This window comes from Dendrobium catenatum, unplaced genomic scaffold (assembly GCF_001605985.2).
Source record: "Dendrobium catenatum unplaced genomic scaffold, ASM160598v2 fragScaff_scaffold_637, whole genome shotgun sequence".
Classification (NCBI taxonomy): Eukaryota; Viridiplantae; Streptophyta; class Magnoliopsida; order Asparagales; family Orchidaceae; genus Dendrobium; species Dendrobium catenatum.
The window spans coordinates 1,244,695-1,258,248 of NW_021319099.1; the positions used below are offsets into that span (position 1 = coordinate 1,244,695).

General features: G+C 34.6%; 1 protein-coding gene across 3 annotated transcripts in view; it reads left to right on the forward strand.

Annotated features, from left to right (window-relative positions):
• Nucleotides 1-13,554, forward strand: part of LOC110102592 (CHD3-type chromatin-remodeling factor PICKLE) — a 97,784-nt gene that overhangs the window by 28,985 nt on the left and 55,245 nt on the right. For all 3 annotated transcript variants that reach the window (XM_020830978.2, XM_020830979.2, XM_020830980.2), the window contains exons 18-19: nucleotides 11,836-11,945; nucleotides 12,029-12,107. In XM_020830978.2, coding sequence (XP_020686637.1) covers nucleotides 11,836-11,945; nucleotides 12,029-12,107 — 189 coding nt within the window. The remainder of the gene's footprint in view (nucleotides 1-11,835; nucleotides 11,946-12,028; nucleotides 12,108-13,554) is intronic.

Here is a 13,554-nt window from a genome sequence, read left to right on the forward strand (position 1 = left end):
AAAAAAAGACTTCTAGTAAATTTATAAATTTTCTAATGAAATATCTATAAAGCTCTATAATCCATTTTGAGATTTAAATTATATATACTCCATATCAATGAGTATGATGAACATATAAAATGATAAATATTCTTTTTGTTAATGATCTAAGGCAAGCTACTTCTCTATATACTCGATCCTTCTTGGGAAGAAAAGTAATGAGAGATGTTAGCAGGAAATATGTTTAACCTAGGATTGATCCACCCATCTGTCACAACTCAGTGTTGCCTAAGAAGGGCCATGTGGCATACAGGTTGTGCATCACCCATAAGCTAAAATTTTAGTCGAAAATGATTGACTATATACTATATATTATATATATTTATATTGGTTGGATTAACGAAGGGTGTTGAGGGGGAATGAAGTTGAGCTATAAAATTCTATAGTCTCCATACATATATAACACTATTCATATATGATTTCGCATTATAAAAAATACTAGAAGATTAAGTTCAACAACTTTCATGAAGATTTAACATTCATGAAGGATATAAAGCAGTGATTAGACTGTATATATAAACCCATCGAGAAAATTCATTGAATATCCTATAAACATAATGGAACTAATTCAATTTCTCGTTTTAAATCTATAAAAAATGTAATTTTTAATTTAATTTAACTAACTAACACTTTTAGGTCTACTCTACGTTTCTTAAATTAAACTAGATCTTTAATACATCTATTCTCTAAACAGGTCATCAGAAGGCTGACGTTATGGTGATCAAACAATCTAAGGTTTAAGTTCATAAAACCATTCATATGCAACAAAAGGGTATATGGAATAGTTTATATTGCATATGCAACGCATAACTGATGAGGACATCGGAGATCAACCGGCTACGATTCTTTGAGTCTATTTATTTTGTGGTTTTATTATTTTGTTGTTTTTCCTTTTTTACCTTATGGGTGGTCGATGTAGTGTTGTAGCCCGAAGGGCATTTGAGCTTTGATTCTTTTCTCTCACTGTGGCCTATTCTATAGGCTACTTTCTTGTAATTGAGGATGATGAATAATTGATATAAATTTTCAATTTGGTGCTTATGCGATCGTCTTTGTGAGTTCTAGTTCTCTTCTTGAGAATGATCTCTTAGTTGAGTTTGTGAGAGAGCAGGCCAAGTGGGGGCAAAGTATTCCGTTCTATCTTGGTGGATTCCAAGGTTCGCGGTTCTTCTTATCTGTCTTATTTCTTTTTATTTCTTTTGCTCGAATCCTTCTCCATCGTCTTACTGCCCCATAGCTTTTCCACCGCTCGGCCAATCTCAATATATATATATATATATATATATATATCAAAAATATACATCTATTTATAATACTAACATACATGATAAGTTAGGTCACTTATCCATAGTTTGTCCTATTTCTTTCTTGAAAAATGATCATTGAAATATCTAATGGATTAAAGACTCTGTGCGATAAATAATTCTAATATAAGGTTCAAGCATACAATACAATAAAGAAATAATAATATGCATGCTTGTTTTTTGAACTAACATAAACATTTCTGTTTAGAAATATAGTAAGCTTAGTGCAATGATAAACTTTAAAGAAAGACTTGCTCCAATACTTAAATATATAAAAGACTTAATTTTAAGTAAAGGAGTATGTTTTTTTTTTTTTTAAATGAAATGCATTTGTCAAGTGTTAAATCATAAAGTGCACTCTACTTATCAATTACTTTCATCAATTTCACCACTTTCATTTTATTATTATTACTAATTAATTTTCTAGAAATGTCATTTAATGTATGTGGGCTTTTGACACATTTATCAGTGGATCACCTGGCCCGTCATCCCTTAAACTATTGATAAATTTGGCAATCTAATAGCAATTCTCAATGATCAACCAATCTCAAGTTTGAACCTTATATTATCATTTTGTTGTATCAAAACCCCTAAACCGACATCCCATCTCATTTGGTTTGTTCAATTTAATATCATTATTATCAACCTTTAAAATTTCTATGTTGGATTGTATAGATATTAAAAATATTTAAATAAAAAATAAAAGAGTTAATAATTATACAGTGATATAAATTTGTGATTAAAAAATAAATTTAGTTCGCATATAAATTTATAAATTTATTAATTTAATATAAATTATTGCTATTTTATAATATATATATAAATAAAATTTACAACTAAAAGTCATTTACTAAATTGACATTATAGTCTGTATCTATAAATCATTCATGTTAGATTATTTATAATTAATAATTTGATTAAAATTAAAATAATTAGATTAAAATTAATTTTAATAATATATGTTTAAACAATTAAATATTATTAACCAACAAAATAGATGTTATTCCAATTATTAAAGAAATACTTAAAAAATTCGTTTAAAAACATACAATGTGTGTTTTAAAGTAGAAAATTTCATCTAAGTTATTTTTAGTTCCATATCACTTGGGAGCTTTGTTTAGTTTTATTTATATAGTTTTTTATTGTTTGCATATGTTAGGACCTCACATGGGCAATATGACCATATAGGTATATTTTGTTGGTGCATGATTGTTAAGTGATCATTATATAATTTTAGTTCTCATTTTAATTTTTTGTATGAAATTTTTGTGAAGATGGTACAACATTTTTTTAGCATAACTTGCCAACCAATTTTTCCTGATGGGCTTGATGTTGTTGTTGTTTATTAGATTTAAATGAGGATTTGTCTTTTAACAGGTTACAATGGAGAAAAAAAAAATTAATGTAGCCAACCCATGTAGTAGGATAAAGGCTTATTTTGTTGTTGATATTGGTGGTTGTGGTGGTGTTAGCAATAGTGCTTGTTTAGTTTGTTCATTTTTCTTATAAACTTGAAGCTTTAGTTTCTTATGAAGGTCTTGTTTAACAACGTTGTCTACAGTTTGTCTTGCGTTATGTTATTAGGTGATGCAAGCAAAAATTTGGGAAAATCTCCAAGTTTTTGCAAGCAAGAGCAACTCTTCCTAGGAATTAGAAGATTACATGAAATACTAAAATTTAGATAAAATACGACATTTAAAACAAAACAAAAACTCCACTTAAAACAACTTTATAATATAAAAACACTTACAATTTTTTACGCTTACAAACACATATAATAAAACACCCTAAAGAAGCTCTTCTTTGCTTGAGAAGAAGGATAAAAGTGGAAGGTAACTTGCGGATAGAAGAAAGAGGTAAGAAGCCGAGACGAAACATAGCTCACAAGCTATTGAGAGGAGAAGAGGAAGAAAAGGCATAGCTCGCAAGCTATCCTAGAAAAAGGAGAAGGGATGGAATTGATTGAACAAAAGTATAAGGCCAAGATTCAAGAGCTTGATGCGCTTCCTTCATCTCCTCGGATCAAATCTAAAGCAACCTTATCGGGAGAGAAGTTCTTTCAACCGAAGGAGTTGATGTAGGCAATGGAGGGGGTCTAAGCTTCTTAGGTTCTTTTGGTCTTTTGGGCTGCTGTTGCTCTCAGGTTGGACCTTGACTGCTTTGGTTTTGAGCTGTGTTCTTTGGGAACTTCTTGGTTTTAGCTCATAAATGCTTGAGCTAAAACTTTAGCTCATTATTATGAAGAGTTTTACTGGATAACTCATTATTGGAGTGAAATTATTGCCCATTTTCTCTTCCCTTTCTTGTGTCTCTTTAGTTCCTTCTTTGTGCTGTCCCGTGAAACCTGCTGGGTGCCTTTTCGGTTTTCCCTCTGGCTGCCTTCCCGTGGCTTCTCCTGTTCAATTTTTTGTGCTGGCTCTCAGGTCCCTCCCTGGCTGTTTTCCCGTGGCTTCTCCTACCCGTCCCTGGCTGTCTTCCCGTCGCTTCTCTTCCTGTTTTATGTGCAGTTTTTTGGGAGCTATTTTGTAGTGTCTATCGCCCTTCCTCTTCCCCTTAGCTGATTGGTTTTAAATGAAGTTTTAGGTGGCTGTTTGGTTTCCATCTTTTTCCTATAAATATAAGATGCTTTGTATGTTTTAAAAGATGTGTTATGATATAATTTTTGGAGCCTAAACCTGAGGGTTTTTTATTCCTTCTTGCGAGCTTGTTCCGTGCTTCTTTTTCGTCTAGAAAAGTTTGCGACCTTCTCCTCCTTCGTCTCAGCTTCTAATCTCATTCTTCTTTCCGCAAGTATCCACTCCATCTGTATCCTTCTTCTCAACGGATGAAATGCAATTTTAGGTGTGTGTTTTTGTGTCCAAGTTTATAAGAGTCTATTATAATATGAATGTTATTTTTTAGTATGTATTTTTCCTATTTTTGAGTATTTTATGTATTTTCTTTTATCCTAGGAAGAGTCTCATTTTCTCGCAAAAATTTGGGGCTTTTCCCAAAATTTTCCTTGCATCAGTTTGTAGGCGTCCTTTGTTGTAAGCGTCTTTATATGATATAAAAGGTATTTTTTTGGAATTTTGTGTCCTTTTTATTTCCTAGGAAGCTCTAGTTTTTGCTTGCAAAAATTTGGGGCTTTTTCCCAAATTTTTGCTTAGATCAATTTGGTATCAGAGCGAGTTAGTATATCCTAGGTTATTGAGTCGTGTTGTTATTTGAGTTTTGGTGTCATAAGAGTTTTTGAGTTTTTGTTTTGAGTCTAAATGGATTGTCCATGCAATCATCCTTCAGAAGCCTCATATCAAGATTCAAATGAGTCCCAAGGAGAATTTGACCCTGCCAAATTTATAAATCAACCACCTATTCAGGATGTGAAGATTCCAAATGTAGAAGGGATTCCATCGCAAGGAAGTTTTACAAATCCCCTACAAAACGTGTTGTATAAAATTCAATATCAAATGTTCTTGTGTTCGGAGAAAATTGAGAAGAGATAAATTTATGCAGGACCAATTCATACGAGAACGAAATGCGATTCTGAAGAAATATGAAGACAAGATTCAAGAGCTTAATGCGCTTTCTTCGTCTCCTCGGATCAAATCTAAAGCAACCTCATCGGGATATGAGTTCTTTCAACAGGAGGAGAATTGATGTAGGCAAGGGGGGGGGGGGGTTAAAACATTTTGGGTTTTTATTTTTATTGAGTTTTTTATCTTCTACTACAGTCAGCTCATTAATGAGCTTCTTCTACTTATTCAGCTCATAAATTGTCATTACTGGGTTCATTCCCCCTTGCTTTGGCTCTTTGGTTTCCCCCCTCCTTGATTACTCTTCCCATGGCCGGTTCCTCCCCTATGTCTCTTTGATTTTTCCCCGGTTGGTTCTCCTTCCCGTGGCTGCTTTGCTCCTTCGGTTTCCCCCTTGGGCTGCTTTCCCGTGGCTGCTTTTTCCCTGTTTCCTGTGCTATATTTTTGGGTGTTGTTCTAGAATAATTTCTGGACTGGTTTGAGTTGTTTAACTCCCTCTTTCCTACATCAATTGGCGGCTGTTTGGTTCATGTTTCTGTCCAGATTCATGGCTTTGATTGTTTGATTTTTGGGAGCCTTAAATGATGTCATTTTCCCAAGAGTTTCTACTGTTTTTGTTGGCTATTTTGGACAGCTGTTTTAGGTGTCTTTTGAGCTTCTTTTTGTCTATTTATAGGGAGTTTTTGTGGTTGTTTAAGAGTTTTTTAGAGATGCTATGTGGCTGATTTTTGGAGATAAAAACTTGAGGGTTTTTTTTTTCTTTGGGAATAGCTTGCGAGCTATGTCCTTCATCTCTTCTCCTCTCTATAGCTTGCGAGCTATATTTCGTCTCGGCTTCTTGCCTTATTCTTCTCTCCGCAAGTTTACTCTCCACTTGTATCCTTCTTCTCAAGGGACGAAAGAAATGCAATTTTAGGAAGTCATATGTGTTGTTTTATTTTTATTTCATAAGTTTGTAAGTGTCCTTTGTTGTAAGTGTATTTATATGATATAAAAGGTGTTTTTTTTTTGGAATTTTGTGTCGTTTCTATTTCCTAGGAAGCTCTAGTTTTTGTTCGCAAAAAATTGGGGCTTTTTCCCAAATTTTTGCTTGCATCACAAACTTATGAAAATAAAACGAACACCTTACAACTTTTGATAAACATAAAACACCTAAAGGAGCTCTTCTTTGCTTGAGACGAAAGAAGGCAAGAAGGATACGACTTCCTAAAATTACAAGTGTTATGAAATAAAAAAAAAAAACAACACATACAACTTCCTAAAATTGTATTTCTTCCGTCCCTTGAGAAGAAGGATACAAGTGGGGTGTAAACTTGCGGAGAGAACAAGTGATGCGGACATCTGATTATGAAGATTTTCAAAGGAGGAGACGACGATCGACGGCCGAGATCATTCCACCTTATCTCATTTTAATATTTGTAATTTTTATATTTATTATGAATTTTCTATTTTTACCCTTACTTAAGAGGGTCGTCCTATGTAAGCCCTTGGGGCATATGTGTCTTGTTTTAGTTTCTTAGGCCTATATATAAAGGCCCTTGCTATTGTAATTTAATGTTAGATGATTAATAAAATTTTGTATTTGCACTTGTGTTCTTTGGGAAGAACCTTGAGTGAGATTCTTATGGGAGGAATTATTAGTTTCCACTAGCCGCAGGATGGGTCTGAGTTCATGGCTTGAAGCCCCTTGGAGAAGGGCAACGTAGTACCCGTCAGCTGCAGGATGTGTCCGTGCTCGCGGTTTTATCTTTCTTTCCTTAAATCCTTTCTCCTCTTCCCTTGACCGCCGGCCAAAATCCCCCACTTTCCACCGCCCGATTCTCCCATAAACACCTCATCTTCCACAAAACTGTCGGCCACCTCCTTCACTAGCCCGACCTCCCTTAAAAAAAAAGTCCTCTTTCCTTTTTTATGTTGTCATTAATTTGGAAATATTTTAAATTCAAATGAATCTAATTTGAATTTCAAATCCATCCTCATTAGTTACCTTATTTTGGGTAACCTCTTTCATTCAATTAATTAATCAATTCCGAAATTGATTGATTAATTAATCCCTTAATTTCAATTTCATTTCACCATCATTACTTTCCTAAATTAGCTCCTATCTTATTTGAAAAGTTTTCGAATTCAAATTCAAATGAATTTGAATTTTAAATTCTTTCCTAAATAACATACATTTATTTTAGGAAATCCTTCAATCTTATTAAATCTTAAATTATTTCAGATTTAACTCTCCAATCTCCCATTAATGCATGGATCCACATACATTGTATGTGGACACCTTTCATTTCCCTCCTCATTAGGCCGGCCCCTCTCCTTCCCCTCTATCCTAATTATTTCCTTCCTAATTAAAGACCCCAATTAAAGATAATTAATTCCTTTGTTCCCTCCCTCTTTTTCGTATTTGAATTTCAAATTCAAATCCATTAATTAAGGAAAATATGAGATGAAATTTTAGGTCTTTACTTTTTTTTTAATTACCCCTTCCCGTTCTACATCAGTTTGGTATTAGAGCATGGTTACTCGGGGTGCGGACTCGACGGAGTCGAGCTCTTTTCCACTCCGGGAGAATGATGCGGACATCCGATCATGAAGATTTTCAAAGGAGGAGACGACGATTGCCGGCCTAGATCATTCCACCTTATCTTATTTTGTTATTTGTAAGTTTTATATTTATTATGAATTTTCCTTTTTTACCCTTACTTAAGAGAGTCGTCCTATATAAGCCCTAGGGGCATATGTGTCTTGTTTTAGTTTCTTAGGCTTATATATAGAAGCCCTTGCTATTGTAATGTAATGTTAGATGATTAATAAAATTTTGTGTTAGGGTTTAGGGTTTAGGGTTTAGGGTTTAGGGTTTAGGGTTTAGGGTTTTTAGGGTTTAGGGTTTAGGGTGCACTTGTGTTCTTTGGGAAGAACTTTGGGTGAGATTCCTACGAGAGGAATTCTTAGTTTTCACCAGCCGTAGGATGGGTCCGGGCTCATGGCTTGAAGTCCCTTGGAGAAGGGCAATATAGTACCCGTCAGCTGCAGGATGTGTCCGGGCTCACTGTTGTAAGGAGATAATTAATTCCTCTCTTCCCTCCCTCTTTTTCATATTTGAATTTCAAATTCAAATCCATTAATTAAGGAAAATATGAGATGGAATTTTAGCTCTTTAATTTTTTTTTATTACCCCCCTCCCGTTCTACATCAAGAAGAAGGCAAGAAGCCGAGACAAAATATAGTTTGCAAGCTATAGAGAGGAAAAGAGTTGAGGGGCATAGCTCGCAAGCTATTTCCAAAGAAGAAAAACCCTCGGGTTTTTATTTCCAAAAAGCAGCCACATAACATCTCTCAAAAACTCTTAAACAGCCACAAAAACTCCCTATAATAGACAAAAAGAAGATCAAAAGACACCTAAAACAGCCAACAAAAACAGTATAAACTCTTGGAAAAATGGCATCATTTAAGGCTCCCAAAAACCAAATAATCAAAGCCATGAATCTGGACAGAAACATGAACCAAACAGCCACCAATTGATGTAGGAAAGAGGGAGTTAAATAGCCCAAACCAGTCCAGAAATTATTCCAGAACAACACCCAAAAAGACATCACAGGAAACAGGGAAAAAGAAACCACGAGAAAGCAGCCCAAGGGGGAAACCGAAGGGGCAAAGCAGCCACAGGAAGGAGAACCAGCAGGGGAAAAATCGAAGAGACATAGGTGAGGAACCGGCCATGGGAAGAAGAATCAAGGAGGGGGGAAACCAAAGAGCCAAAGCAAGGGGGAATGAACCCAATAATGACAATTTTTGTTTTTTTCGATCTTTTCATTTGAATTTTGATAAGTTAGCTTCATTGGATTCATGTTTTTGGGACCTACAATCTGATATATTTTGTTCATCAATGACTTTTCCATTGGACCTTCATTGTTGGCCTTTATCTTGTTGGCCTTTATCCGGTCACCTATGATCATTCAATCACTTTTCAATCGGGGCTAGGTGAGATCTAGTTTCTTAGCTATTGATAAGAATATGGAATATTTTTTGTATAATTTTTATTTAGGATGGTCATGCTTCGTAAAACTTTATAAATAAACATTAATCCTCCTCATTTGAATTATTATGAACTTTAATATTCTAGAGAATTTTAGATTTGTAACCCCCATTTGAAGTATAAATCAGTTTTTTCTGGTGTTCATTGATCAAAGATTTCATTAGCGACAACCATAGCGGAAACACTTCGCCCAACCTTGGCAAGACTCAAGCAAGTTAATATGGCAGGCATAATGGTTGGACTGCTATGCGACTTTTAGCTTGAATGTGAGTGCGATCTGGTCCATCTGATGTTCGTAAAAATAGAAATATTTTGATATAATTTTAAATATGGATCATAATATCCCCCTTTGAATTTATAAATATACATCAATCTCTTCATTTGAGACATTTTGCACTAGCGGATCATAGATAATTTTAAAAGCTCTGACAACCACCTGAATTTAAATGGACCATTTTTGGTATTTCTGCATATGCCATATGTGTCCTCGCTCACCTTCTTGGTGTCTCATAGCTTCACCTCCTAGTAGAGGTGTTATTTCTTCCTCGTTCATCAGTGTATTTGAGTGATATAATTTTCCCTCATTCCAATGAAGAGTAGTCCCTCCATCGTCATCTTCTTCGAGTTGTTTAGGACCCATTCTTTTAGAAGAACTATTCTTCGCACAATGTCATCATCTTTTGGTGATTTTGTTAACCTATTTTTCTCCCCTTTGACATCGTCTTTGGGTCATATAAGCCCCTACATATAAAGAGAGGGACTATTCAGCCCCTTTTAATTATTGATTTTTGCTTGTTTACTTCCCCCTTCTTCTAGGAGGGGTTGTCTTGACCACCTTTAAACTCTTATTATCTCTAGCTCATTCAATCCTCATTCCTCCGATGAGTTACGTTGTTATGATGGCCTTCAATTATTCATCGAATTTGGGTTATTCAATCACCTCCTTTCATAGTTTCACTTGATTGCCCTTCATTGCCATCCACATTAATAGCTTTGGTTTGCCCTTGCCTCCACTATAAAGGATATTATCCATATTCTAGGCTTTTTACATTAAACTAATGCTTTCTCTAATTTTGAGGAAGTGCATCCCTTATTCCAGATTACAGCTAGTAGAATATTTTCATTCCAGGTTTTCCCCGTGATTATTAATTTTTCAAGTTGTCATGTAAAAAATTTTATGTGTTAGTAGTTTCTTTTTTTTTCCCTTTTTCTTTTGATTGTCTGTGAATTAAAGTTTTAGGTGAACGCCAAACGCGTCTTTTTGCACAACAAAACTCATATGATGTTCTGGGTTTAAAGGGCAAGGAAGAAATTTTCTGTTTAAAATCTTGTTCCATCAATGGTTGAGTAGTGATTTTCAATGTTTAAAATTGCGTATTCGGGTATTGAGGCGTTTTTCATTCGTGAGGCGAGGCGTAAGCCTCAAGGCGTTTTGAGGCGTAAGCCTCAAAATCAAAAGATTGCGTAAACATAAAATGATAAATTTTTTATATACTAATGAGTGAATAATATAAAACATAAAAAATCATAAGATATGAAATGAAATCAAAATATCTCAATAATAAGACAACATGAAATATAGTTCAATTCAAAATTCTATCTTTCCCAAATCCCAGTATTTTTTTAACCCCAAATCCCAGTATTCTTTTCATTAACATATAATTATAATTTCCAAAAATAAATCGCAATGACATATCACATAAGAACTCATAAGTCATCAGCACTGTCCTCACTAAGGGGTTCTTTATTTGAATCATCATTATGGTGAACTGCTCTCTCCCCTTCCTCCTCTCCTATCGAGTCCAATGTCGGGCATTTACTTCAAGATTTATGTAAGTTTTAATATATATAGCGTGAGGCGAGGAAGGCCTTAACCAAGTTGAGGCGCAAGCCTCATAAAAAAACTTGAGGCGTAAGCATTGAGGCGTTTTTTACTGGAATTGCGCAAAGGCGAGCCTCATATTGCGCAATTTTAAACCATGGTGATTTTAGATTGTGCTTGATAATCATGAGTATGAGTGAAGTGTCAAGAGAAGTGAATTTCTGTTGCAGGTTTATATTCATGTGTTAGCTAGTGAAAGAGTTAATGCATATCATTTAAATAAACCTGTGAATGTTCATCATCATGGTATCCTTGAATTAGGTTTTTCAGAGTACGAAAGGATTTGTTTTCCTTTACTGTACGGGCACAAAACGATGCAATTCTCTTTATATATAATATGATATGCACATACACAATATGAATGCATAATACATTAATACCCACGGTGCTTGCTAAATGTAAACTACATTATGAAACAATTTAACAAAAAAATTGGAAAAGCAATGTCAGTGGTAAAACATGATACATGCAAAACTTATGATTACATTACAAAAACGAGTGCAAAACTAATTGAATCGCAAGGACGGCAGAAGTAGTTGTGGCCATGGGAACTTCAGTTTCCTTGTGAAAGGGAGTTCAGATCACATATGATAGAAATTAAGCGATTTAGGTGGTGGGTCAAGCAGTTTTGAAGAATGCCTCTGTACGCTTTGCAGATCATAGTAGAGTGTTGTGAATTACTTCAAAGCTCCACTTTGCATCTTTTTTATTTGTAGCAAGCTAAACACTATAAGGTGTATCTCTTTGCTTCACTCCTGAAGCATTCTTTAAGGCGTTTTAAGTACAGGGCCTGAGATGCCAAGTAGAATCCATTTGAAGATAGGAATATTCCTTTGTTCCTTTTCTGTTGATTACAGGTTGCCTTGTATTCTCTTAAAAAGTTATTGTGCTAGGTGTAAATTATTCATGTTGTAGGGAGTCCCATATATGATAATTGTATATTGATTTGACCCGAGTCTTTTTTTTCTAAATATCTCCAGTAACAGTTTCTTCAAACTTTACATTATCATGTTGTTTTGTTACCATACATTCTTATACTCAATGCAATATTTTTTGCAGGAAGAGTTAGATGACATCATAAGATATGGGTCAAAGGATCTTTTTGCTGATGAGAGTGATGGACCAGGGAATACTCGCCAAATTCATTATGATGATGGTGCAATTGACAGGTTAATTCTCTATGAACTTTTATTTTCTTGATTAGAGCAATATAATTCCTCCCTTTTAGTATTTATCATTACTCTTTTGATAGGCTACTTAATCGCGATGAAATTGATGCGGAAGATGCTTCAGTTGATGATGAAGATGATGACTTGCTAAAAGCCTTCAAGGTGTTAACTTCACTATATTATTTCATATCCCTGAACTTTATTCGCGTATCTGTCCTATTTGCAGAACTGTTATAGTTTGATTTTAACATTATTCATGCAGCTATTAAGGATTATAGCTCGGATTGCCTCAGGTTAAACTTTATAGTCTTCCAGATTCGAAGTTAGGGCTGTGAAGTTATTTTCTTCTTGGCTACCTTGACGTTGGAAACCTTTAATTTCAGTTTAACTTCATTGTTGGTTGGCTTGAAAAGGCTAGGTGGAAAATTTTCAAGTCATGTGAATGTACTTGGTCTCACCACCGTCTTATAGAATTTTCCCTTAAGTTTGAGGGGGACATTTCTATCACACAACAAGCCTAACGCATTCCTCCACTTCAACCATCCAACTTGAATTCTACTGATAATATCCCCATCTATTTCACCATCACTCTAAACAATAGATCCAAGATATCTAAAACGTGTACTCTTATTAATGACTTGATCGCCCAAAGTCACAATCCCTCCACTAGATCTATTACTACTAAAATTGTACTCCATATATTTAGTTTTAGATCTACTCAAGCTAAAACCTTTAGACTCTAAGGTTGGCCTCTATAATTCTAGTTTACCTTCAACTCCCTCTCTAGTCTTATCAACAAGAAGAATATCATCAGCAAAAAGCATGCACAAAGATACATCATCTTGCAAATATCTAGTGAGAACATCCATGACCAAAGAAAAAAGATATGGGCTTAAGGCTGATCCTTGATGTAATCCAACCGAAATAGGAAAATACTTGGTCAAACCACCTTTTGTTTGAACACAAGTAATAGCTCATGCATACATATCTTTAATGATTTGAATATAAGCATTATTAAGTCCTTTCTTTTCAAGAACTCTCCATAGCATTCTCTTGGAACTTTATCATATGCTTTCTCTAAATTAATAAATATCATATGTAGATCCTCCTTATTCTCTCTATATTTCTCCATCAAACCTCTCAATAAATATTTCGCTTCCATAGTAGACCTACCCAACATGAATCCAAATTGATTTTGAGAAACATTAGTATCACACCGCAACCTATGCTCCATAACTCGCTCCCATATATCCATAATGAAGTAGCAAGATCCAATACATTTTATGAGGCCCCATACAAAGACAATGATATAATCTATCCTGCTTTCCCTAGGGCTTTCAACAGGGAATTCCTCGCTTTATGGGTCCTAAGGAAGTGGGGGAAGCTAGTTAAGGCTGGTTTGGAAGACTTTCTCTTAAGCCTTTCAACGATCGTTTAGCTATCCGAATTAGGGATAGATAGTTACACCTGTCTGTCTGAACATAAATCTAGTTAGTGTGTCCTAAGATAGTCTGTATTTTAGAATAGAAAGAAGTGAATATTTGGTTATTTTGAGCTATCCTAGTTTTAAAGTATGACAGATTAAATTAATTCATATATAATTCGTACA